This window comes from Peromyscus californicus, unplaced genomic scaffold (genome assembly GCF_007827085.1).
Source record: "Peromyscus californicus insignis strain IS unplaced genomic scaffold, ASM782708v3 Scaffold_8__1_contigs__length_139910024, whole genome shotgun sequence".
Lineage (NCBI taxonomy): Eukaryota > Metazoa > Chordata > Mammalia > Rodentia > Cricetidae > Peromyscus > Peromyscus californicus.
In genome coordinates, this window is record NW_026294606.1 from 118,633,093 (window position 1) to 118,660,932 (window position 27,840).

The following is a 27,840-nucleotide window of genomic DNA, read 5'->3' on the forward strand; positions in this document are numbered from 1 at the left end:
TAAATAAATAAATAAATAAATAAATAAAAGAGGAGGTTGTGTGGTTGGTTGCCGTTCCTTGCTATCAGCACTATCATTAGGATGGCCATGAGAGAGAGAAAGGGAGAGAGAGAGAACCTCCCACAGACCCCATAACTACAGCAAGCAACAGAACTGCTGCTGTGCTGTGTCCCGGCCCTTCCTCATGAAGATCAAAACCACCGCTGTGTCCTGGCTCTGCATGTGGATCAGGCATGCAAACCTCTTCACTCCAGGGTTTGGCAGCTCTGACCTTTCCAGCACACATCATCTATGCTTTGCATTGAGCAGAGATTTGCTTTTAAGTTCCTCCTCCTGGCTGTGAGCTGCTAAAACAGAGGCAAACACTGCCATTCAATTCTGCCACTCAATTGGTGTCTTTATTTATAATTGTTTGCCATTTCCCATGGGGAACTGTTAAAGGAAGAAGCGAGAAGGCTGAGCAGGAAGCCATTGGCTTGACTCTCCTCCATCCAGTGGAGGAAGTGACTGAGGATGTTCTAGAGCGCACAAGGAAGCCGTTGCTATGTAGGCCAAGATGCACCATGCAGTGATGTCAGACAACCTGAGTCCTTCTGAAAGGAAATACGGCATAGTGGAAAACTGGAAAGGCGGAAGGAAATGAACGAAGTACACACAAACCAAACTGCTAATGTAGTGCAGGCACGAGGATGGCTGGAAGTGAGAAAGCAGGTGTCTCCAACTTCCACCTGGACACACCTGTATCCCACCGCCCTGTGCCAGGCTATTGGGCCACCAGTGCCCTCCTAAGATAGTTTCTGTTGACTCTAAAGGTGCTGTGAGCCACAGCAGATCATAGATGAGAAGAACCTCAAGTGTGGAGCACCAGGGCAGCCCAAAGGAAGACTGCATTGAGAATATCCAAGTGTCCCCTAGGGCGGGAGGAGCGGGGAGGAGCACCTGGGAGGGGTACAATCAGCACCGTTCTTTGGGCACAGAAAGAGGCCACTTTCATTAATCTTCAATCACCAGGTGAGGGAGAAGGCTGAGTAACTACAGAGCTGAAGGCAGGGCAGCCAGGCCCCTCCACATCCTTCCCCAGTATTCCGAGCCTGGTGTGCAGTGATGACCGCAGGGCCTGTGGGAACAGGGCCAGCTCAGCAGCCCAGCCAGTCCGATTTGATGCTTCCAAATTTCACACTCTTCAGACTTTGGTTCTCCAACTTCAGGTAATATGCACCTTTGAAGAAGTAGCTGTGACCTGAGAGAGACAAGAAAGAGAGATTGGACTTACCCTGACCCACCATGGCACCTGGAAGGTCCCTGGGAATCATCATATCTGCCTGGCACAGGAAGGAGCTTTTCAATGGGAATGGCTAGGAAATTAGGTCTCATAGTTGTTGACTGCTCCTCGGAGCCAGGGATCAGGACATCAAACTCTCAGAGCAGTGGTTCTCAACCTGTGGGTCATGACCCCTGTGAGTTCACACATCAGATATCCTGCATATCAGATATTTACATTACAATTCATAACAGTAGCAAAATTATAGTTATAAAGTAGCAACAAAAGTAATTTTATGGTTGGGGGTCAGCACAACACAAGGAACTGTATTAAAGGGTCACAGCATTAGGAAGGTTGAGAACCACTGTCTTTGAGCTTGTTATGAGACTCCGTTAGGTAATACTTGCTATTGGTGACAACAGTACCTTCCGGAGCACAAGCACCAAGCCACGCACTTTCATGCATCAGGGAACGGAAAGCAAGAGGCCCCCAGGTCTATCGGTTTAGTAGGTTCATGCAAATATTTGCTTCATTTTTGTCTTTAATTCTGAATGAGTTGCCAAGATGTAAACACATTTGGCAATGTCATATGAACATGCAGATGACTGGCCTCTCTTTAAACCTCTACACTGTCTAAAACCACAAGACCTTACTCTCGCAGATCAGCAATCATCAGAGACTAAGAAGCAACCCTTCCTGCCAATGAATCACTTGCCTCTGATTCCTTACAACACACACACACACACACACACACACACACACACACACACACACTCAGATACACTTAGCTCCCCCCACACATACACAAACTCTCTCTCACACATATACTTAGCTCCCCATACATACATACACACTCACTCAGGCCGAAATACATGCACACATACACTCAGAACCACACATACATACACTTACACACATATACACACACACACACAGAGGTATTCATACACTCCAGCACTCCCCACACTCATGCACATACACACTCGCCCACACACTTATACACATGTGCATACTCACCCATATCATGCACACATGTACACTCACACATTCTCACTCACACATACATGCACGCACTCACATAAGCATAACTTAGTTTCTACTGTTTCCCCTCCTGGCCTCTAGAGGCTTTGGAATCTGTGAATTCCTTCCAACACACATGATCCTGTTTACTCCATTAAAAACCCTAGCTCACAAGTATGGACTTGATAGCTGTTTGGTTGAAGGTAACCCTTAATGGAGCACCTGTTTAAACACTGCTTTCCTTCTGTGCTTGTGAGACTTTCAGCCATGGGAGCTCAGGCCTATGAGCTTTGCACACATACATACACACACACACACACACACACACACACACACACACACACACACACCACATTAAAATTTTTTTTTTTTTTTGTGGAACTGAATTAAAACCTCTCAAAAGCCAAACTGACTTCATTTCCAGGACCCCAGAAGTTCACAGAAACCTCCCTGGGAATATGGTTTTCAAATTCCAAATGCTATCCAGTGCTGACACTGCAAAGAAGCAGCCGAGTGGGAGATCAGGGAGTGACAGAGCATGACAAAGTTTGCCTTGTCTCAAGTAAAGCCATGCTTCAGACGGGAGGTGGTCACAAGGCCTCCTGAGAAACCCAATACAGCCTGGCTCAACCCCCAGAATGAATCCAGGGCACCAGGCCATGTTCCTGGTCCCCGGAGGCCTCCCAGCCCTCCTCTGCAGTGGCTCCAGGCCCTGCAGCTGTGAGGGGCCTTTCTAGGTCTTCCAGCCTGGAGCTTGGCTGGGGCAGCAAGGGTCAGGAACTGGCTGCCTTCCCAGCACTGAGCTAAAGGGACTGGTTTGTTTTCCAGGACTGCATGGCTGCCCTGCAGGAGTGTGTGCAAAGGAGAAGCTGCTTCCTGGCTGGGGGCAGGCAATCCTAGAATGCCAACAGAGGCCTGGGTAGCTCACCACCGCCCTGCAGGTCCACAACTGCATCCAGGTTATCAGGGATGGCATTCCAGGAATCTGCGATGAGCTTAGGGAAGCCAGGATCCATTTTCTTCTTCACCTCATTATATCTAGAGAAAGAGACAGGGAGAAGAAGCAAATAGCCTCTCTGAAGGCCAATCCCCATGGCCCACTCTCACCCCCCAATCCTGGAGAGTAGATCTGGGAAAGAGACTCAGACCGTCAGAAGGGAAGCAGGCAGCTGTGCAAGGGCCTAGAGAAGACCTGGCCCTGAACTGCCACACTACTTACTCCTTCCTGATTGCATGGCTTGAGACAATCCCCAAGAGCAACAGCGACATTGCCACCAAGAGGCACGTGTTTGTGTCTCTCCCATGTCTAGTATTCCGCAGGATTTGGGAACTGATAGTTCCCTTGTCAAGTTTTTTTTTAAAAAAATTCTTTTGAGACTTATTTATTTTTATTTTTTATGTGTTTAGGTGTTTTGCCTGTATATATGTCTGTGTACCATGTGAGGGGGTGCCCTCAGAAGCCAGAAGAGGGAGTGAGATCCCCTAAAACTAGAGTTATATAGAGATGGTTATGAGCCATGTGGGTACTGGGAATTGAACCCAGGAATTCTGGAAGAGCACACAGTGCTGTTGACTGCTGAGCCATCTCTCCAGCCCCGCCCCCAACCTTTGATTCCCTGCTGCAGTCTGAGGACCAGTGGACCAGACCCATAATTCTTTCACTGTGTGGTTTGAACAAATTGCTGCTTCTTCATCTGTCAAGCAGAGATGACAAGCCATGTCTGGGAGTTAACCAAGGCTCAGAGAGGGAGGTTACAATGCAATGTGGTGGGTGTGGGCTCAAGGCCATGAGTCACTGGGCAGACGGCATGCCACCCCAGTCCCAGCTGCAGCTGGCATGGTACATGTTCTTCTGGGCCCTGCCTTTAACCCAGGTAAATGCCTGGAACATTACGAAGTCTTTCTCCCAGGCCATTGTTTTAAGTCTCTTGGAGAACTTTTTGATTGCTGTCCTTTTATTCCTTAACTTTCCCTCCCTCTGTCGCTCCACCTACTAGTTTTCTTACACAGATTTAACAGTGCAAAAGCTAACGTGCTCCACAGTGTGCCCGTGGATATCTCAGTAAACAAGATCAAACCTCACCTCCATGGAGAAAATGTCTAAGCAGATCATTTTGGATCCCATCCCAGTGATGGGCAAGCTTTCTCTCCTCTGCACAGTGTCCTGGCTGGCTTTCCTTTGCCCCTGGTGGCATCCCTACCACCTTCACCAGGGGTTCCAACCAGAGATTGCCTTAAGGCTGTCTTTTGTAGGGGCTTCCCTTTCAACTCATCACCCCAAGAACTGCCAGGAACACCTTCATAACCACAGCTTCATCTGAAGATAACGTCAGGCTATTTCTTCACGGCCCAAGTTACCAAACACAAGTCCCCTAGCTCAAAATGCCTATGCCCCCATCTGACCACCCCAGAGCCCACTGTAAATCCCTGGAATTACAATGTTATGTGCCCCAAGCCCCAAGGACTTCCCCTAGCACAAGCAGAAGGTAGGAATCAACCTCACTGGATGAGGGAGGCTCAGAGAAATGAAACAACTTGCTTCCTGAGAACTCTTTTCACACAGGAGACTACAGTGGTATGTCAGGGGAGATGTCACCTCCTCCCTCTAGCCTCATTATCTTGACAAGTTATCTACAGATGTAGAAGGTGCAATATAGAGAGTGTCAGAAGAGACATTTGAGTCTCAGGTTTTCAATGCGTCCTTGGCCCACTTCAGCCTTAGTATCCTTGGTCCAGAAAATGGAGCTGATAACAATATCCAAATCAAATGAAAAATCCAGATATGCATAGCATCCACCTAGAGCAAGGCACAGGTCTGGAAGGAGTCACCAACACTAGATGGAAAAGTATTTAAGTTCTGTGCACAGCACACAAAGGACACTGAATATGTATTTGTGGTCTCGGTGGGAACTCGAAAAGGTAGCAGCTGAGTACTTCCTAGCATACTGGGGACAGCTGCTCACCCTGGTCACTCCAAACACTCTCTTTTTTTCTGCAGCCATAGCCCAAGAAAGTGTCTCAAGCTCTTGTGCCACCTTGCCTGCGAGGGACCTGTCTCCTTTGTATGCCCAGTCCAGAACCTAGGATCAGCACGTGCCATTCCAGCCCCTTTACCAAAGGTTCATGGAGCTTCCTCAGCAGAGGATGGTGTCTGTTCTGACATCTAGAGTTGGAGGAAGGCCTTGTCAAGGAAAAAGATTAGAAGAAATCAGTAAGGCGTTTCAGGGCCTGTGAGTCTGTGCATGCATGCACACGCCTGCTCACAAAGGACTTGCCTGTTCTTGCATGTGTACACACATAGGGTGTGTAGTAGGAGGACTGTGAGAGTACAGGGAATCACTTAGGTTTTAGAATTCTGAGATTCCTGAATCACATGTCTGTGATGCTCCACTTCTCTGGCCCACCACACTCAGACTGAAAGATTTAGAACGTCAGTGAATTCAAAGGCCTGAGATGCCATTCGAAGTACGTGGGTGTGCTGGGAAGTGTTCAGGAGCCCATGGGCGAAAGGTCCACTCAGCCGTTTCCTGACAGACTGTTTTTCTTCTTGAGGCTTGAGATACCAATCAGCTTAGGTTGCTAAGAGTCTCAGCAGTGCCTCCAGAATTCCACCCTGCCATAGGCAGCCGAGGGACATAAGCAGCTTCTCAGTCAGGGCAGTTTCGGGTGGGGTGAGGAGAAGAGAAGGAGGAGGAGGCTGAGGCCTCAAAGGAAGCAGGAATGTTTGTTCAAGCTCAGCAGACAAAGTCTGGGAGTTCTATCAGTGGTTCCTGGGTATGGCCTGGCTGCCCTGACAGCCACAGAAGCAGGAAGGGAATGGAGACACCTGCAAAGCTTTTGTCCACCCACCCTTTTCCTCACTGATCAAATGACCCAGAGGACACAGTGAAGGGGGCACTGGGGAAAAAGGAGAAGCAGCTTTAAGCACAGCTCTGGGCCAGCACACTCACTTATAAGTGGGTTGACCAAGTCCTTTAGGTTCTTTGGGCCTACGTTTCCTAATGGGTAGGTTTCTGAAGGATTATAAGCATACTCCTGAGTTTGGGCTATGTCCAAACACTGCTTTTTTCTCTGACCCTTCATATAGACCTTTGCCTCTCAGAGCTAGAACCTTCTCTCCAGAGAACTCGGAGCAGAACCACCTGCTTCTAAACTGCTCCCCTGCCAGTCTTCACCACTGGCCAGGCCTGCAGACAGGGGGTAGGGTGCCCGCCGCAGACAGGGGGTAGGGTGCCCGCTGCAGACATGGGGGAGGGTGCCCGCTGCAGAGAGGGGGTAGAGTGCCTACTGCAGACAGGGGGAGGGTGCCCACTGAAGACAGGGGGTAGGGTGCCCGCTGCAGACATGGGGGAGGGTGCCCGCTGCTGACATGGGGGAGGGTGCCCACTGAAGACAGGGGAGGGTGCCTGCTGCAGACATGGTGCCTGCTGCAGACAGGGGGGAGGGTGCCTGCTGCTGACATGGGGAGGGTGCCTACTGCAGACATGGGGGAGGGTGCCCGCTGCTGACATGGGGGAGGGTGCCCGCTGCTGACAGGGGGAGGGTGCCTGCTGCAGACAGGGGGGAGGGTGCCTGTGGCTCCCCAGGACCTGGTATGGATTCTTTCTCATTTCCGTCTGCTGCCTTGCCTATACATTCCCTCCCTGGGTCTTTACTGCATCAGGAAGAGTAGGACATCCTCCAGGGCCAGGATGTCAGCTCAAAGTCCAGCTGTCATTCCACGGGCACGAGACCTGAAGCTAGTCATTTAACCTTTTGAAACTCTGTTTTCTGCATGTGAAAGTGGGAAGAATGGTGATTCATACGTCCCTGGGCCTCACAAAAGCATCTGGCATACAGCAACAGTAGCAGATAATCAGCTATTATCCATCGGTATGTGTATCATCAGCTCTGCTGTGAGTTGCCATAACATGGGGGTCTAGACTAGATATCTGCAGGCCCAATCAGAGGCAACAGAAAAAGGAAAGTGGATTCTGGCCAGAATAGCCCTAACAGTGTCAGAAGAAGGGTGTATTATGTGGTGTCTTCTCTTGGAGGACCTGCTGCCTGGCAGTAAGGACCAGGGACAAGGTGTCTACCCACACTGTGTATATCAAGCCAGAGTGTCGTGCCCCATGAAACTAGCCATACTGCCATTTTACCTGGAGCCCCCTTACCTCCAGAATTTGTCTCCAGCGAAGATATACGTCTTCTTGTTCTTACTCCAGTTAAAGGCAGCGTCTACTCGCTGGACATCAGGGGGCAACCCCAGGCTGGTGAGTGGCTTGGGGTACCCTCGCTCCAGGGTGCTGGCAGAATAAACCCAGTACTCATTCCCTGAAGGAAGGGACAGAAAGCGGGTTAGTGGCTATGGGGAAATGTCTCAGGCCAATCCTGTCCTCTCCATCATCTTTGTGATAGAAGAGCCTATTGGATCTTTCTCAATAGGGAATGGCCTGCTCATTTCCTAGCTCTATACCTAGAACCAGGTCTCACTACAGAATTATGTTTTGTTTTACTTTGTTTTTGAGATAAGAGCTCATATAACCCAGGCTGGCCTTGAACTTCTGATCATCCTTCATCTTATCTCCTGAGTACTGGGATTACAAGGAGGCAGGCTACTGCACATCTGATTTATACAGTGCTAAGAACTGAACCCAGGGCTTTTGCATGCTAGACAAGCACTCTATCAATTGAACTACATGACCCGCTCCTACACACAGGTTTTTTTTTTTAATAATTTATTTAATTTTATTTTACGTGCATTGGTGTGAGGGTTTCAGATCCCCTGGAACTGGAGTTACAGATAGTTGTGAGCTGCCATGTGGGTGCTGGGAGTTGAACCTGGGTCCTCTGGAAGAGCAGCCAGTGCTCTTAACCACTGAGCCATCTCTCCAGCCCTTATACACACAGTTTTTTACGTTGGTTATGAAAGGGGGCAATCAAAGGAGGATAGGTAGTCCATGAAAGTGTCATGTCTGCCACAAGAAGACCGTCTTTCTAACATGTATAAAGTGCCCTGGGAGCCAAAACCAGCCTGCTCAGGACCCATCGTCACCAAAGGCAGAGATGGAAGCTGGCTATATATGGGACAGTAAGTGCCCAAACCTTAGCTGAGCCATCAAAGTTGGCCTGAGCTGCATAGCAAATGCAAAGGCCAGCCTGAGTTCTGTCATAAAACCCTCTCAAAATAAAGGTAAAAGTAACAAGCCTAGTTAAAACAAACAAACAACAATAACAACAACAAAAACACAAACAAAAAACCGGTGCTTGTTTGGAATCTAAATATCATGTATAGAAAGAACAGTGTGCTTCTATCCTGGTTTTAGATACCACCCTACTGTAACTAACTACCTCTGTGCAAACAGATGTGTGCTAAAAGCATTTTATGTTAAAAATGAGGGGCTAGGGGCTGCAGAGATGGCTTGGTGGTTAAGAGTGCCTTCTGCTCTTCCTGAAGACTAGAGTTAGATTCCCAGTATCCAGGTAGGGCAGCCTGCCACCCCTGCTTCAAGGTTCCTGCCTCTAGTTCCTGCCCTGACTTCCCTGGATGATGAGAGGTAAGATGAAGTATGCCCTTTCTTTCCCAAGTTGCTTTTCGTCATGATGTTTTATCATAGCTATAGTAACCCTAAGACACACCTATACCTCCAACTCAGGAGGACCAATGCCTCTGGCCTCTGTGAGCATCTTCACTCATGTACACACACACACACACACACACACACACATACACACACATACACACAGACACAGACATACACAATATACATGTTTTTAAAAGTTTGGGTTTGGGGATGTAGCTTGGTTAGTAGAGAACTTGACTACTATGTACAAGACTCTGAGTTCCATTCACAGCACCAAATTAAACCAGGTGTGATAGCAAATTCTTAATCCTAACCCTTAAGAGGAGGCAGGAGGATCATAAGTTAATGGTCACCCTGAGCTACACAGCAAGTTTGAATCCAGCCGGGATTGCATGAGACTCTGTCTGTCTGTCTGTCTCTCTCTGTGTGTCTGTCTGTCTCTGTCTCTATCTATCTATCTATCTATCTATCTATCTATCTATCTATCTATCTATCTCTGTCTCTTTCTGTGTTCATCTGTTTCTCTCTATGTGTCTGTCTCTGTGTATCTGTCTGTCTGCCTGTGTGTGTGTCTGTCTATATCTGTCTATCTCTCTATATCTGTCTCTCTCTAACTCTCACACACAGACATACACACACACACACACACACACACCACCCTACACACACTAAAGGTCTAACTAAAGCAGCTAATGGCCAAGGCTCTAGCACTGGAAAGATGTTAGGGAAACAGCCCAGAAAGGAGATCCTGTTTTCTTTTAGAAAGGAACCAGAAGATCGACAGAGAACCCAGAGGAAAGGAAATGTCCTCCTGTGGATGGGGCTAGTTGATGCTAGATGTCTAGACCATCCTCCCAGGTAAATCCCATGTGCACTGGCCAGTTTTTTCTTTTTGTCAACTTGATACAAGCTAAAGTTACATGAGAAGAGGGGTTCTCACTTGAGAAAAATGACTCCATAAAACTGGCCTGTTGGCAAGCCCTTGGAACATTTTTCTGAATTAGTAATTGATGTAGGAGGTCCCAGCCCACTGTGGGTGGTGCCACTTCTGAGCAGGTGGTCCTGGAGTGTGTAAGAAAGCAGGCTGAGCAAGCACAATGGGAAACAAGCCAGTGTTCGTCCATGGTTTCTGGTTCAGTTCCTGCCTTGAGTTCCTGCCCTGACTTGCCTTCATGCTACCCTACAACTGTAAGCTGAAACAAACCCTTTCCTACTCAAGTTACTTTTGAACATGGTGTTTTATCACAGCCGTAGAAACCTGACAAAGACACTGTGCTTTGGGAAATGACGTGAGAGGGATTCTTGGAGAAGATGGGGCGCCGGCAGGTGCCTGGGAACTGTGCTTAGATGGAGGAGAGGATCCAGTTAAAGGGGAACTGAGGGCCAGAAAGCCCCTCCCACATACCTGCGAAGAACACAGCTTTCTCTTCCTGTGGGGCCTCATACACAGCATCGATCTTCTCTGGGAGCTCAGGCCAGAATGTGGCCACCAGCAAGGGCCCTGTGGGCTTGTCACGTGGTGTCACTGTCCGCCAAATAAACCTGGGGATGGGAATGGGACACAAGAAGTCACACCTTCCCTCACTCTTAAGCTTTAACCACCAAGCCCACTCAGAAACACGGAGAGTGGAAGGTGGGCAAGATCCAAAGAGGGACACTGGGGAATAGGGGATACTGCTCTCCCAGACGCCACCCTTCATTCTTGCCCCCACCTCCTCCAGGAAGCTTCCCCAGACTGTCTCTGTTTACTGTGTTTCCTTACTCAGTGCCTCTCCAAAACACCAGCCCTGAGTACCTGGAGCAGCTGTTATCTATCTGTCCTATTTGACTTGAAGCCAGCTGAGGCCAAGCCAGCTGAGGCCAAGCCTGACGGCACTTCAAAGCATTTTCTGAATTTAAATGGAATGAATCTGTCTGCCTTAGCAGAATAAGAGCTACATTTACTGAGGACATACTGAGCGCCAAGCACTTTTATGAACGAACTCTGTAAAATGTAATCCTCATAACCTCATAACATATGTGCTTGGTGATCTGCCCAGCATCCGGCATCTCTTTCTCTACCATCCTTCCTCTCAGCTCTACACTTAGAACCATCCTTCAACACCAGGAGGCCCTGCTGCTCATGACCTCATCCTCATCTTAGGAATTAGTCCTGGGTGTCTTCAAACCTCTGACATTGTAACATGACTTGTCATCTCGTTGTCAGAACAAAAGCTATCCTCAGCGGCATGTGGCCTCAGTGGCAGGATGGTCATGGGTAAACCACTGGCTCTCAGATTGTGATCCTCAGACCAGTGGGTTGAGCAGTACCTGGGCATGTGTTAGAAATGCAAATTTCTGGACCTGACCTGAGATCTGTAGGGCAGACTTCTCTGGCTTGTGTTCAATCAGTGAGACTCTGTTTGAACAAGCCTTCCAGATGATTCTGTTTGCCAGAGTTGGTTAGCTTCCCATTCCTTGCCATGTGTCTTACATCAGCATGACAAGATTGAGCAGATAGACCAGTATCTCACCCCTAGACATCTCTCTCCCTCCCACCTCACCCACACTTTGGCTGGATGTGGGAAGCCTGTGGTCCTAACTTCCACTGGCAGTCATCCTGGGATGCCATCTTGGCACACGGGCCATGCAAAGGTGTCAGTGGACAAGGACAAGTCGCCGACCCTCCCCTGCCCTTTAAAGCAGCCTTACCCCTGGACACTATACCATGAAAGACCAATTTTTCTTCCACTTTATAATTTGGGGCAGGAGAGGGTGGTATCTCTGTTACTTGAAGTAGCACATACAAGGCAGAGTGACGATCCTAATTTGCCAAACAACACTCAGATTGATTATGGTATTACCTGGGTTTAAATCCACATCCAACTCCAAAATCCATTCAAGGATCCCGTAGTACTGCCTGCCCTCCCAGAGCCTGGCACCAATATTTGTGTATGTTTACTATTTAATTATTTACAGTGACTCAATTAAGTGAACTCACTGAACACACATTTAGGTCCTTTTGACAGACAGTGTGAATGCAGTGTCAGAACCAGCCCTGGTCTGGGCCTGGGCTCAGAGCCATTTCTGAGATTCCTACTTCTGACAGCTCTATACATGGTCACAGTTTCCACAGTGGCAAGTGTTCCAAGCTGGGGACCTTGCTGGAGACCAGAGACCCCACTTACCTCTTCTCCCTCCCTACAAAGTACAGCAGGACATCAGTGGTATCTACAATCGCTAATAGTGGTTTGGGCACCAAGACCTAACTGTAATTGACTTACTGCATTTTGAGTCTCACTTCCCTCTCTACCTGTCTGTTATTGCCCACTGGCCAGTGGTAGACTCTGTGAAGGGCAGAGCATGTGTATCCCACATCTGCCCCCATGTCTGAAGAGAAGCCCTTCATGGAATATCTTTTAGCCTCCCCAGGCTCTCTGTCCCACACTGTTTAAGTCAGGAACTGCTACCTGTCTCTGCTACATGATTCCTAACCGCCACTGCTGTCACCATCCACCATCCAAGAGCCTCGGAATCACTGGGGAAATCTGATAAAATGCAGATACGTATGGCCTGCCCCCAGAGAGTACAGTCAAAGGACTCAGGAGAGAAGGCGGAAACCCATAGTTTTTTAGTAGGCCCATTCTAGGTGGTTCTAGTGTAGGAGGCCTGTGCACTTCTCCTGAGAACAGTGATGTGACATTAAACAGACCCCTATCCCCAGCACACTGTCTTCCTTTCCTTAGCTATCATCAAGGCAACTGGCACAACAGCTGCTGAATTACCATCTGTGGAGATGACAGCTAATGGGACTAAACAAACACCCTGTGCTGGCGTTATTCTGAGCACTAAACTCATCTGATCCTTAGTTCTGCTCTATTTGATAGGGTAAAATATTAGCCCCATCTTAGAGATGGGCAAACAGAAGTACAAAGAAAATGATTAACCTATCAGTAACCATACAACCTGTATTCTACATCCACTGCTCATTTTCCTAACTATTATACTCTATGAATGGATGAGTGCATAATTGGATAATGTGTGGAAGGATAATGGAGACTAGATGGACAGAAGATGATGCTTGGCAGATAGATAGATAGATAGACAGACAGACAGACAGGTGAGAGATGAATAGATGAAGGTAGAAATGAACAGACAGATAGATGACGGACAGATGGATGGATGGATGGATGGACTCTTGAATGATGTCCTAGACAGTTCTTGACATTACCCAGGGATCTAGGGCATTAGGGTGAGTCTCAACCATTTGTCATGAGCATAGCCTTGAAGAATAAAGGAAAAAAATCTCTCTCCAACTGTGGTCACTTGCTATCTATATAGACAGCAATTTGGCTACTTGAGATCAATAGCATTCAAGGAGAAGGCCAATGGAAGACTGGCTAATTCCCCTACATTCTTCTCTCCATCTTGCTTTAGAATCATGTCTGGATGTGCCTTACTATATGACAACTCACTCCATCTTTTATGGCTGGGTTGGGGTGAACTGGAATGCCCAGCTTAGCCCTGTTCTTTGATTTCATCGGTAGAAGATTCTCAGATGTGACATGCATCAAATCATTCAGTGTGCGTGTATGGTTTGATTTGGCATCCTACACCCTGTCATCTGCCACAAGCATCTGCTAACTATAGGAGAATGAGTGACATGTAAAATGTACCTGACCCCCTACTGCTGCAAAAGCCTGGACAACTGGTAGACCACCAAGACTTGGAGGTTGTGAGACACACAGCAAAAACTGCTTACTACAGGTCATTCTGTGAGGCCCTGGGGGTCCTCAACAAACAGTGGGAACACAAGAACCACGGGAAGGGGCAGAGAGCCAGAAAGACAAAAGCAGCCTCACTCACCGATCCTTGAAGAAGAAGATCTCACCACGAATCTGGGCAATGCCATCAAAAACAATGTCCTGTTTGCAGATCTCGGGAGTAACAGGTCCCAGGGTAGGGGTGGGGCCAGTACCAGTGTCAGTATCAGCATCAGGGGAGGGCCCTGGGGAATGAATGGGGAGACACCTGAACTTAGACTCTCCCTGGCAACAAGACTTCTAATCACCAAGCTAAGCCCCAATACTGCTCACTTAACCCGTAAAGGCCAGAAGGAAGAGACATCTGCCTCAGTGTCACCTGTACTTAAGGAGGGAACTAAGAGAAGCCTGAATCTTGTGTGGTCTCTTACTTTAAGAACAGGGAAGTCTGGGGCCCCTTCACTTTTCTCTTCCTCGTGATGAGCAGCCACACTTGAGAAACTGAGTCCAGAGAAGTGAACTGCTCCATCTTTTTCAGCTAGCCTGTGGCAGGGCAGGTCTGCAACACCACACCTCACTGTCTGGATCTCCGGTTCTTTCCCAAGTTCCATGTCCCTAGGCTTCCCCATCCAGGTTCTACTTTCACTATTTTGCCTGGTCCAGGAACCACTAGGACTATTACATATTTGATTTCTTCTTTAGGCAATGGACTGGCTTTTTAACCTCTAGCCTTGTTGAAAACACAAACAGAAGACAATCCTTGGTTGCAGGAACCAATAGTTATGCTTCTATCACAAATTAAAACATCAACATCTTATGAAAACTGGCAATGTACATTCCCATGTCATCATTCCCATTCTGTGCCAGAGAAAACTCTGCCCTGCAGTCAGCTCACTCTTCAGGATCCTGAACCCTACCTAGCCACTGAAACCTAGTCCAGCCTCAGTTTACACACTAACAAATGGAGGGTCCTAGAAATGGGGAGCCAAGAGGGGCATGAATGATGAGTTTAGAAAGGACAGGGTTGTTTGAGCAGCACTGTGAAGCATTACTCCGAAGCCCGAGGACCAGGCACCATTCATGTCTGTTGCCCATATCCCTGGCCATTTTGGCTAGATGAGATCTGGCATTTTCCACTTCTGTGGCCTCCCACCCAGGCTGTGGGATGGCTGTAGACACCTCTACGCCCAGAGGCACTCAAGCTGAGGCTTACCGTAGAGCTCCTGGATCCCCTTGATGTCATCATGGGATAAGCGGAAGTTCTTGGTATAGGTGTAGATAGGAGCCATCAGAGCTCCAGGGTCCTGTGAATGCTCCAGCCCCATCGCATGGCCAAACTCATGGGCTGCCACGAGGAATAGGCTATATCCTGAGTGCCAAAGCAGGGGTAGAATTTGAAAGAGAAATACAACAGGCATCCAGACTTGCCTCATATGAAGGAAACTTTGGGGGGAAATCTCCAGGGTGGGCCTAAAAGTTCTGCAAGTGGCATGCATTGTTTTTTTTTTTTTCCTTATCCTGAGAATTCTGTTGCTTTTGAGGTCAGCCAACATCTGATTGCCCTTTCCTAATGATGACTGTGTGTGGGATGAGGGAGAGAGACAGGAGCATCTGCTTCATGTTTCATCGGTTAAAAATCATGCTTCCTGGCTCTCTGTGAAAGTTGAGGTAAAGCCTGATCTCAGAGATAGTCAGGGATAGTCTGACCTGAGGGCTTCACCATTTCTGCCCCGGGGAAGGGAGTAAAAGCCACTCCCCTGGGAATGCGACTTGATGATATAGCATTTGCCTAATGTATGACAGCATCTCCAGTCCCATAGGGAAACTGAAACAAAACATATCCATGCCTGTATGTGTTGCTCAGGCTTGGCAAAGGAGAGTAGGCAAATCATGTACCACACCCTGTTGGGACTGAATTATCCCACGGGCCCCACTACCACAAAAAGTACACCCAAATCCTGTTCCCGGTTATCTAGGACATGTGATCTAATTTGCAGATGTCATCAGAATGGAAGGCAAAGCCAAGAGTGGTGTGTTATATGTCATAATCCCAATACTTGATAAACTGCAGTGGGAGGATTGTGAGCTCGAGATTAACGTGGGCCACATAGTGAAATCCTGCCTCAAATAAATGATAAGTAAAAAGGCTACCACATTGCAGTGGACAGGGCTCTTAACCCAGTGTGGATCACGACCTCCTAAGAGGAGAGACAAAGAGACAGGTGCATCTAGGGAACAGCGACGGGCATGTAATGACAGAAGCAGACAATAAAACGATACAGGCTCAGAGGGAACACTTTGGTTTTAAACTTCCAGCCTCCAGAACCAAGGAAGAATCCGTTTATGTTATTTAAGCCACCGGTATGTTATGCTTTGCACATGGCAGCCTGAGGGGACACAAACTCTTCACGTGGGTCTCCATTCCACCTTTAGCAGAAGTTGCACAGAGCGGGGATGTCAGCATATCTCCTAGCATAGCACTTGGGGGCCAAGAAAATCACCTAAGAAAAACCCATTTTCCAGCTGAGGCATTCACCAAGGACCATTTCATTTTGGGAAAAAAGAACAATAGTAACAGAAGGAAAGGGTGGCCCAGTTAGCATTAACTGCCCATGTGACACAGCCTAGAATCATAGTTAAAAACTCTCAATTGAGTGGCTGCCTTCATCGGGTTGGTCTCCAGGCATGTCTGTGAGGAACTGTCTTATTATTAATTGATACAAGAGAACACAGCCCACTATGGGCAGCTCCATTCCCTGGGCAGGTATCCTGGGCTTAATAAGAAAACTAAGTAAGCGTGAGCCTGTGTGCCAGACAGTGAGGCTGGCAAGGGGTGTCCCTCCATGGTTCCTGCCTGCAGGTTCCTACGCTACGTCCTTGTCCTGACTTCCCTGGATAGATTGTAACCTGGGAGTGTAAGCCTGTTTGTTAGCATTTCCTCCCCAAGTGTTTATTCACTAACAAAAATCTAACTAGAACAGAGGCTCACCCATTCTGGCAGGTCCTGGACCCATCGCCTTCCCTGAAAGTTCTGGGCTACCTGAAAACTGAAGCCCTAGGCCTCTGGGCCCTGAAAGCTAGGCCCAAAGCACCCTGCTCATAGTCCTGACAACAGTAACGTCACTGGCTGTCTCCTGCTAGTGACAGTCCTGCCCGGAAAGGTGGCTGGAGTGGAAGGCAAGAATGGAAATAGCAAGGCTGAGACCCACCCAGGATCAGTGCCTAGACATAGGGTCTCATTTTGGAAGCTGTGTTGAGTGTCCACTTGAACTGGCTGGACCTAAGCAGGGAACCTGTCTTCACTGGGGCTGAGCAAAGTCTCTGCTCAGATGGGTAGGTCTGAAGCCACAATGGGGTACCTTATTGCAGTGGTTTGAAGGAAAATGTCCCCCCAACCCCCGCTAGGAAAATGGCACTATTAGGAAGTGTGGTCTTGTTGGAGGAAGTGTGTCACTGTGGGGGCAGGCTTTGAGGTCTCATATGCTCAAGCATCCCTCAGTGTGACTGTTAGTCAACTTCCTGATACCTGCAAGATGTAGCACTCTCAGCTCCAGCACTTGCACACTGCTGTGCTCCCCTTCATGATCCTAATGGACTGAACCTCTGAAACTGTAAGCGAGCCACCCCAATTAAATGTTTTCTTTATAAGAATTGCCGTGGGCATGGTATCTCTTCACAGCAATAAAAACCCTAAGACACTTGTCTCGGGACAACGTCTGTGCTGAAAGTAGTCTGAGCCTCGGAATATTCCAGCTCAGGTGTGGAGGTGTGTCCAGCGACTCTACCAAAGGCCAGGGCCTCCTCATACCTTGGTCAGGACAGAAGCCCCACTTGCGGTCATCATCATAGTTAGCGGTGGTGGCACACCATATCTTCCCATCACTGCGGCCGGCGCTGGTGCAGCTCTCGTATTTATTACCCAGGAAGGTGAAGGGGAAGACACATGGAGCGCCTTCCGAATTTCCACCCACAGTGGACATAGCTGTGGGGTAAGAGACACAGGTCAAGGGGCAGCAGAGGATCTGAGGCCACTACCAGGAAACAATGACAAGATGCCGACATTAACGTAGACTCACTGGAAGGGTGGCTGGAGTGGAAGGCAAGAACGGAAATTGTAGGGCTGATACCCACCCCGGATCAGTGCCTAGACATGGGGTCTTGTTCTGGAAGCTGGATGAGTGTCCACCCTATTCACCCCCACCAATAAACCCTGGCACATTGGAGACCCTGTAGTAACATCTTCACATCATATATGGGAAAAATCCAGATATGAAGAGCTTAGGAAACTTGCGGAGCAGATAATGCTAGAAATTAAGTATCAGAGCCAAGGTTTAAAGCCAGGTAGCCATGGTTCAGAGTCCAGAACTGGACCCCTGCAGATAGGAGCAGAGAGGCCAGACACACAGAGGACTGAGCAAGTTGATGGTCTCAACACACTCTAGAAGGTCTCAACTGCCTTAGAAGATGAGCCTTTAGGTTCAGTCTTTAGAGACCAATCCCTGAGTTAGCTTCAAGAAGCAGGCTCCGTAAACATAGGTTGGAGAAACAGAGAATTGAGAAAGGATGAATAACAGACTGAGAGGAGACACGGCCAAGAGAAGGTGAGAGGTTCAAGGTCAGAGGGAGGGAGAGGCACACAGTGTCAGAGCTGAAAGACGGGTGCAGGCCAGCTAGCAGGGTGCAAACCAGCTAGCCAGAAGTCCAAGCGCACAACTGCACCAGCTGACTTCTGTGCCCACATGGTACCGGCAGCTAATCTTAGGAAAGGATGCCGTGGGTGGACAAGTGGGTATTAAACAGCAAAATTGCTTGACTCTGAATGGCAGAGAGAGGCAGTGATACCCACCGGTCTCTGGGCAGAATCCATACTTCTTGTCTCGGTCATAGTCCTCAGTGGTGCCACACCAGCGGTAGCCGTCTGTGCGGCCCTCGGTGGTACAGCTGGTGTAGGAAGTGCCTTGGAAGCGGAATGGGAACTTGCAGGGCTGTCCATCTGCATTGCCACCCATGGTGAACAAGGCTGGGGAGGAAAAGAGATGGAAAAGATGCCATTGAGAGATCTGCCTGGGCAGAGCTGGCTAGTTGACGTGTATGAACCACTTGCTGGTTCTGTGTCAAAATATTAATCACAAACAACCTCTAGAGGCTGGAGAGATGGCTCTGCAGTTAAGAGCGATAGTTGCTCTTAAAGAGGACCCAAGTTTGGTCCTAGCACCATGTCAGGCAGGTCACAACCATCTGTAACTCCAGCTCTGGAGAATTTACTGCTTCTAACCTCAGAGGGTACTTTCGCTCATGTGTGCATACTCACATAAAGAAACATACACCCACACCTAATTTAAAATGATAAAAATACATCTAAAAAGTCAGCTTCTACTCGTTAGTGGAGATCTGCTTCTCTGAGAAAGCTTCAGTCCTTTCTGGACATTTCTACTGCTGCTGTGGCCCCTGCAGAAGGGAGAGGAGGAGGAAGCAGGGGCAGCTGGTATCTAAGCCTCCCACTCTGACGACCCCAGGAAGGGCCATGACTGGAGAATGGGGAGGGAGAGGATCAAGGTCAGCCTATCTGTCTTGGGCTCTCCCAAGACTCCCATCCCTCCATCCACTCTAGAGTTACAAAATGGTGTCTCTAGAATTGCCAACTAGCAAAACCACAAGTGCGTAACAAGGACCATCTGTGCACAGCAGTGCCAGAGGTGACCTCACTAGGCCCTGTTAACTATCACGAGCTGAATGGAGCCCAACCCCTGGCCTCCCACCGCAGGACTGGGGGTGGGTCTCTATCTTCATTGCTCGGCTCATCCCCAAACAAGAAACCTTTTCCTGATGAAGCAGGAAGAGTGGGACCTAGAGAAGAGGCCAAACTGAATCCAGAGACCCTGCTGATTCAGAGTGGGGAAGGGCTAAGTGATAACTCTGATCCCACCAGCTGTGTTTCGGCCACCCAAAAGCCCATCTCCTCTGGGATCTACCCTCCTCCCAAAGAGGTCAGGGAGCAGACACTGAGTCAGGCATCAGGAGGGGCTGAGTAACCAGAATTGCAGCCCCAGACCCAAACACGTGCGCATTGTGAGGACTTGCACCTGGCTAAGGACCAAAGAAATGGCCAGCGTCCAACACAAAGGGAACCCTTCCAAGCTCGTGAAGTTGGAGGCTGTCTCCATATCTATCCATGAAGCCTGTTCTAACAGAAGGGCTGACTCAGGACTTTCTGTCTTTCCTCGTGTCCTACTAGGAAATGCAAGACACAGACCTTTATTTTAAAATCTCTGATTTACTAATAGCGAATAGCTTGGGTCTTAGCACAAAGTTCAGCTTCAGAGATAAAAGCATAAACAGGCTGGGGGTGGGAGGGAGCTCAGGGGTGGAGGAGAGCATGACTAGCATGTGTGAGGCCATGGGTTGGATCTCCCAGACAAAGAAAGAGGGAAAGGAAGAAATGTAAACAGGAAGACAACTAGAAACTTTGTTTCTTCCCTTCTGTTGAAATGACTGGGGCTAGTGTTGTGTTGCAATAGGGACAGGGAGAGTCACAAACATATACAATTATATACTATTATAGTCCCTCCTCGCCCCAAACAGACTGTCATTAGTCTATGACCCCGGAAAGTCTTTATGGGCTGGGGAATAAGCTAATACTTAGCAGTATGTCCATATTTTCTCCCATTACTCCACCATTTTCTGGGCTTCTGATCTCTGCAACCATCAAGCGAGATGGCCTGGCCAAGTAAGAAGTCATGCATAATTCTAAAAAGATTTATGATTAGAAAGCGTATCCAGGATGCTTTCAAAGTCTATTGAGTGTTTATATCAATACCCTTCCCCTTTTCACACTTTTACCGCCAGTGATGGCAGATGGGGAAAACAATGTTTTGAGCTTGAATGAGCACTCGAGCACACATACACACACACACACACACACACACACACACACACACACACACACACACACACACTCTGAGTGAAGCCGGATGCCTCTGTCATAACACAGGGACAGAAGGCAGAATCAGATGTCATAGCTGCGACCACTTACACTGACTTTCGCTGGTACAATGGAACCAATGTGGGAGGGATGGCTAATATTCTCAGATTGGAGCCCTACTTCAATCAAGTCCCAGCTTGGACTGAGCCCTGTTCCCCTCCCACTGCTAAGCTTTCGATCCATCTCTGGGCCTCAACTCTCTTCTCTTGTCCTCCCGTCCTTGAGCCCTGGGTCTTATTTGGAGTGTAAAGTGGCCCCAGAAACAATCTAAGGTCATTCTCACGTATGTTAGAAAAAAATAATATCCTAAATCCATGATTTCACCAATACTGCAAATGGTGAGACTTGTAAAAACCTGGAGTGACTTAAATAAATATGAAGTACATATGGTCATATGCCACAAAAATAGCATTTAAGACACAACAGACCATACACATGGTGGTGGTTCCATGTGACAGTGGTCCCATATGGTAACTTTGTACCTTCTCAGCTTATGTAAGGATACTATGCTCACACAGTGATGATGAATTTGCACAACTATACATTTCTTAGAAAGTATGTCCGTCCTTAAGCAACACATGGCTGTAACAGTAGAGGGGACACACAATGATAGCTGAACTCAGGATAATGGACACTTGGGTGAGGGGATGAAGGCTGACCGGTCTGTGGAATGTAGAGGGGAAAGGTATAGCAGGAACCCACGGAGGCTGGAGGCCTGGGTAGGATGAGGGTTGGGGCCAGGGTAGAGATGCTCACCTTCATGGGGACAGAAGCCGTACTTGCCATCCTTCTCGAAGTCGTAGGTGGTGGAGCACCAGAGGAAACCATCGGTGCGGCCAGTGTCCGTGCAGCTGTTGTATTCCCGGCCATTAAACAGGAAGGGGAACTTGCAGTACTCGCCGTCAGCATTCCCATACTTTACGCGGACCACTGCAGGGCACACAAAGCATGGAACCCACCTCTCCAGGACCTCCATTCGACACTAGGCTATGGGCTCACCCTGGAGGCTGACTTCCTTTCCCCTCTCATCACCCTGATCCCATCAGAGCAGATGGAGGGCTTAAACTTGGCTTTGGTTGCTAGGGGATGTGGTTTATATATTGTGCACCCCAATAAACTTATCTGGGGGTCAGAGACAGAACAGCCACTATAGTAAACATAGAGGTCAGACAGTGGTAACACACACCTTTAATCCTAGCACTCCGGAGGCAGAGCTCCGTCTGGATCTCTGTGAGTTCAAAGCCACACTGGAAACAGCCAGGCATGGTGACACATGCCTTTAATCCCAGGAAGCAGAAAGGTACATAAGGCATGAGGACCAGGAACTAGAGCCTTTTTAAGCTTTTAGCTTTTAGCAGCAGCTCAGCTGAGATCCATTAGGATGAGGACTCAGAGGCGTCCAGGTTGAGGAAATAGGATCAGCTGAGGAACTGGCAAGGTGAGTTAGCTGTGGCTTGTTCTGGTTCTCTGATCTTTCAGTGTTCACCCCAATACCTGGCTCCGGGTTTGTTTTTATTTATAAGACCATTTAAGATTTGTGCTACAAGGGGACAGGGAAGCATGCCAGAGGAGGATGTCTTACCTTGCCCTTCCCCCAGGGTCCACAGCTCATCATCATCAAAGTGGGAATCTCCCCCAACACCAGTGCCCGGGGCGAAGGCATGTGCCAGGAGTCCATCCTTGCCATCAAATGGGTATCCATCTCCATGTTCTGAAACCCACATCGGTTCTTAGCTGTTAGTGTCCCCCACTCCCACAACTTGGTCCTTAAATCCAGCCACAACCTAACCTGTGTTTGGAACTCTTCAGTCCTCCAAGCCCCTGTCCTCTTCCCTTTTCCCACTGGGGTTATCTAGGGCAGGCAGGCGCTGCAGGGAGTTAATGGAAAGCTCTGGCTTGGCTGCTTCCATCCAGTGGCCCATGCTACCCTCAAGTCCACATGGTCCTCTCACCAGCACCACTGACCTTTGCTATCTTCATCAATACCAACAGCACTGTACCCACCCACATGCCCACAGTGTCAATACAGCGTGCTAACCCCATACCCTCCTGATACCCATGCGCTCCCATCAACACTGCCTGCCTCACCATGTCTACTCTCATGGCATAGCCACAGAGCTGGCTCTCAGGCCCACTGTGACAGCATGCTCGCCTGACTTACTCCCATGTCTACACTGTTCTTCCCCTGCCCTCTGCCTTCCTTCCTTGCGTTACCACCCACTATCTATACCACCAGCCTTCATATTTATGCTGCAGCCAATTCATACCAACAGTTTATATGGTGCTGTGACCCCAGATTCTATTCCACTTCCTCCCATGTTGCTATTGTGACAACTGAATTTTAATTAGAAAAGGTCTTTCACATTGCTTTAAATCCAGGTAGCCCTTTAGGGGCTGTCTAAATGATTTAGAGGGTGCAGTAGGTTTTCACTGCGTGAAGGGTACACTGCAGTGCATCCTCTGCTCTTACAGCCATGGCTCTCCAGTGTCTGGACCATATTCTGCTACTTCCATCTAATCCACCTCCAGTGTCTACACCTCCTTGGTAAGCTGCCCTCGCGATCCCCACACATCTCAAATGTCTACACTGTCTTGCTGTCTCTATGTTGCCCCACTCTCCAGGCCCCTTCTGCCTACCCTAGCACACATCTCAAATGTCTACATGGCCCTGCTGCCTCTATGTTGCCCCACTCTCCAGCCCCCTTCTGCCTACCCCAGCACACATCTCAAATGTCTACACGGTCTTGCTGTCTTTATGCTGCCCCACTCTCCAGCCCCCTTCTGCCTACCCCAGCGGCCAAAGTTGATCATGATGTCAGCTTCCCCATCATGGATTCGAGAAAAGCGTAGTGGAGTCACATCACTCCATACTTGTAAGGCCCGAGCAAAGGCATCATCCACTGTCTCAGGGTCCAGGTCAGGTGTGTAACCAAGGATCCTAGAGAGCGTAGAAATACATATGAATGTGCATATATACAATTGTGCAAGTGTCTATGTGCACAGTGTGTGTGTGTAAGTGTTCTTGTGCAGATGTGTCGAGCAAAGCTCACTGAGAACACCCTCCTATAGTGCCCTGATGTTTCCAGAATCTCAGACCTTCTCATCTCTCAATTCTGTCTGGGACAAGGGCACCAGGGACATAAACAGTACAATATCAGAAAAAGGGCAGAGATCTCACCCTTGATAAACACAGGCACACAGAGTAGAGCTTTTAGCCCAATTAGCAACGAATCATAACAACACTGTAAGATTAAAAACACAATTATCAGCTGCTCATCAAGCTTCCCCCACCTATTCCAATGACCCAAATGATAATAACAATCATCAACACTTATTAGATTCTTGCTCTGTAACAAACATCGAGGAAGCCCTTGATTTACATGTAATCTAATTTAGTTCCCCAATCATCCCTATGGGAAGTAGATTTCTTAGCCTTGTTTCATAAGCAAGAATACCAACTCAGAGTGCAGGAGAATACAACCAGTGTCCCATGGTTAGTGAGTATGAGACTCAAATCTAGGTCTGCTGGTAGCACTCACCAAGAACTCGGTATGTCCCTGAATGCTCAGCTCTCAGTAATGACACTTCATGGGCCCCCTGAATTGGAAAGGCAAGTCCCAAGGAGACTCACATCCCTCAGGCTGCTGGCCCTGCATCCCCAGCCCCTCCTTAGTACCTGTATGTGATCTGGTTCTTGTCCCACTTGGGCTTTCGGGGGAAGAAGTTGTAGTTGGCCACATCCGGGTTGCCACAGCGTGGCTTCCGCATGGTCTCGATGGTGTTCTGGTCAAGGTCACCTGTCTGGGGCAGCCCAAAGAACTTCTGCATCTTCTTGAGGGTGTCCTTCAGCACAAAGAGGTTGCAACTGTCCTTGGGGCAGCCGTAGAAAGTATTCAGGTATTGCTGAAAGAGACAGGTAGTCTCAAAGTCAGGAGCCACATTGGGATGACAAAACACACAGCCCCAACTACTCCCTATATATCCCCTACTTGGGACAGTTTGGAATCAAGAACACTGAGTGGAGTCTTAGGCTCCCAAATGACTTCTGTCACCCACCAACTGAGTAGTGCATCTGTAAAGGGCGTAGCTACCTTCTTTTATTTCCCTCAATTTAGCAGACGTTAACTTATGTACCACTCATTTTATATATAAGACAGCTTAAGAGATTTGCTTAAGATGAAACCACTTGCCGGGCGGTGGTGGTGCACACCTTTAATCCCAGCACTCAGGAGGCAGAGCCAGGCAGATCTCTGTGAGTTTGAGGCCAGCCTGGTCTACAGCGTGAGTTCCAGGAAAGGCGCAAAGCTATAAAGAGAAACACTATCTCGAAAAACCAAAAAGATGAAACCACTCACAGATGGCAGATCTGGATTTGACACCAAACAGTCATGCTCCAAAGCCCCACGCTTGAACCCTGATACTCCAGCATCTATCTGATTGAACCTCCCAACAGATGCAGGAGTACATTGTCTTCCTCCTTTTTTACTTTTTCTTTCTTTTTTTTTTCTTATAAAGAAATTCAGGAATTGTGTGCAAGGGGTGTGGCAGCAGACCTGCGTTCAATTCTTACATCTGTGATTTCTAAAAAGAGAACAGTCTTATTCTTCAGAGGGTCTGCCCCAAACTATCAGCCAGCTGCCCATCAAATGCCTACCACATGTCAATCCTTGTGCTACTGCTGGGGTAAACTGATGATCAAGACAGACACTTCTAGTCTGTAAGATTCAAAACCCAGTACAAGAATGTGGGTGGATCACAAAGAAATGCGAAATTAAATACGTGGCTGGCTGGAATGGAGAAAGGAGCCAGAAGTGATCCTGACTGGTTCTCACCTCTTTGGAGGCAGTACGTCAAAGGGTAAAAAGAGGGCATGACAGTAGTGATGATAACGGTAATAGAACAGTAATAATGCCTGATGTTCATCGAGTGCTTCCCAAACACTCTTCTCAGCATCTAAGAGCACCTGCCCATTTATCACAAAGATAGGTGCCATTCTGACCCTCTGACTTCAAAGATATGGCCACCCCGGAAGTTCCATCAATCATCAGAGATCACCAGACCAGTGGGTTAATACACTCCTTGAGAGGATTTGCAGGGGGTAGTGTAAGTTCAAAGTCCTCTCTTCTTCTCTTTTCTTTCTTTTTTCTTTCTTTCTTGTGCAAAATCCTCTTTTCTTTTTCTTTCTTTCTTGTTCAAAATCCTGCTTTTCTTCCTTTTCTTTTTTCTTTTCCTTTCCTTTCCTTTCTCTTTCTTTCTTTCTTGTTTGTTTATTTTAGGACCTTTTTATTTTAAAGCCCAAGCTAAAGTGGAACCTAGGACCCTCCTGTCCCAGTCTCCTCAGGACTGGCTTCACAGGTGTGTACTACCATGCTTGACCAGAGCTCCCCCAACCCCTTTCCCAGAAGGCGTGGAGACCTTGGTAATTGCTACCAAGTTCCACTCTTAATATCAGCCAACAGACACATCACTGGTGCTTTAGACCTTTGAAGAAAGTAGCCCTCTTAAATATTTTAAGATCTCCCAACCCATCTACCCAGAGAGGATGGAGGCTGTAAAGGGAGGGATGTGGAAAGAGAGTTGGTGTTTCATTCAGCAGGGACACCCAAACTTACCCAAGGGCATGTGATTCCTAGTTATGGGAAGACTGGGGAAGAGGCTGGCTAGAGGATTTCTAAAACGGTTAAATTGAGGCAATAAAGGTGCAGATAGATGTTCTGAGACCTGACTTCTATGCCAATCCATGGCCCATGGATGGCTACAAGTGTGAACTCCTTGCCGTGGGTATTGCCTTGCTGCTGTCTCCCAGTGTTGCTTCGGCTACCAGGGAGCTCTAAAGCCAGGCGCACGCTCACTGCTCACTGGCTCAGCTCACACAACAACATCTGAGCCGCAGCTCTGGAGACTGGCCAAGAAGGAGGTCGTGCTGGCCGCTAGCCGACCCCAGCCCGGCTCAGTCCGCCCCCGCCCCACGCGCCCTGGCCCTCTGCGCCTGCTCCTCACGCCTGCTCACCAGCCTGGAAGGTTTGTTTCCTTGTATCTTCTGACCCCAGGGAAAAGTTCAAAGAAACTCAGCTTGGACCCTCCTGGACAACTTCTTCTGCCTTAAACCAAGGCATCAAAATGCACTTTTTCTGCTTCCCTCCAGTCTCTACTACTTGCCAAATGGCCCCTTCCAGTCTCACCAAAGGCCTGTCTCCAGATATGTGCCAAAGTTTCCCAGAAATTAGCCAAGCCTTGCTTTGGCTTACCCCTCTATGTGCAAAGGCTTATACAAATTACATGCCAAAGTACACTCCCCATTTTCAAGAGATTCCCCCTTAAAATGATTGTCCTAAAGACCTGCCAAGGTACTTGCCAGGGGCTCTGTTGCAGCTCTCCTGACGCATCCAAAAGACGTTTATAAAGCCCACCTCGAACCAAATCCCCTAGGTACGCAGATAAAGTCTCTGTTATTCAGAAAAACAACCCTTTCCAGATGTTTCCCAAGGCAATCATCTCCTTCTTTTGCTCCTTCCTGGTCCCTGGGATGTACCTTGAACTTCCCCAAGTTACTTATCAACAGCCTTCTCTTACCAAAGCCCCCTCCTCATCGTCTACAAAAGCTAGCTAAGAAGGAGACCCTCAAAGATGTTTACCAAAGCCCCTCCTGACTCTGTGTGCCAGTAGGGAGTCAGAGGGTGGGTGGCCTAAGTCCTCCGCTTCCAGAGTTTGTCTAAACTTGGCTGGATGAGGCCAGCGTAGCAACTTACCACTGCCAACTCTTTGTCTGTTTTGGGGGCCTCATCGCCGGGGAACTTGATGATGGGCGATGGCGCGGCGATGGCACGGCTCAGCAGGCAGCCCAGGACGCAGAGAACCCGCAGAGGGCTGGCGAGCGCTCCCCAGGCCACTCGTGCCTCCATCGTTGCGCTCCCGGGGCTCTGCGTGTCACCCTGAAGTCGCTGGCTGTGTGCTGGGGTCCGCCCGACTGGCGCCTGCTCCGCTTGGCGTTCTGAGATCCCCTTGCTCAATTGCCTCGGCTTCGCAGGGCTCAGGGGCTCATACCGGGGTTCCGCGTCCCAACCCGCCCCGTCCCGCCCCGCTACTGAGGGTGCTTGCTGGTCCTGGCAGTCCCTTTGTATATTTAAAGCCTTGGATGCACACACAGCCTCTAGCCACGCCGGGGGGAAGTCTGGATGCAGCGGAAACAAGGGCGGGCAGACGCCAGATGTGGCCGGCTGGGCTGGAAGTGTGCTGGCAGCCCCCCGGCCAAGTGGGGAGGGTAGGGGA

At 48.7% G+C, this 27,840-nt stretch overlaps 1 protein-coding gene across 1 annotated transcript; it reads right to left on the minus strand.

Moving 5' to 3' along the window:
• Nucleotides 1-371: 371 nt before the first annotated feature.
• Mmp2 (matrix metallopeptidase 2) lies at nt 372-27,840 on the minus strand. The gene is made up of 13 exons (XM_052729072.1): nt 27,321-27,840; nt 24,248-24,474; nt 23,361-23,509; nt 22,154-22,282; nt 21,328-21,501; nt 18,436-18,609; nt 17,398-17,571; nt 14,803-14,958; nt 13,693-13,834; nt 10,253-10,389; nt 7,438-7,597; nt 3,210-3,319; nt 372-1,240 (listed from the first exon to the last, which is right to left on the minus strand). The coding sequence occupies exons 1-13, from the start codon at nt 27,471-27,473 to the stop codon at nt 1,137-1,139; spliced, it is 1,989 nt and encodes a 662-aa protein (XP_052585032.1). The 5' UTR covers nt 27,474-27,840; the 3' UTR covers nt 372-1,136.

Coding starts and splice junctions, on each gene's coding strand:
- Mmp2 (XM_052729072.1), bottom strand. CDS start 27,473: ATGGAGGCACGAGTGGCCTGGGGAGCGCTCGCCAGCCCTCTGCGGGTT. Junction 23,510..24,247: donor AAGAACCAGATCACATACAG/GTACTAAGGAGG, acceptor TACGCTCTCTAG/GATCCTTGGTTACACACCTG. Junction 7,598..10,252: donor GAAAGCTGTGTTCTTCGCAG/GTATGTGGGAGG, acceptor CCCTTCCTTCAG/GGAATGAGTACTGGGTTTAT.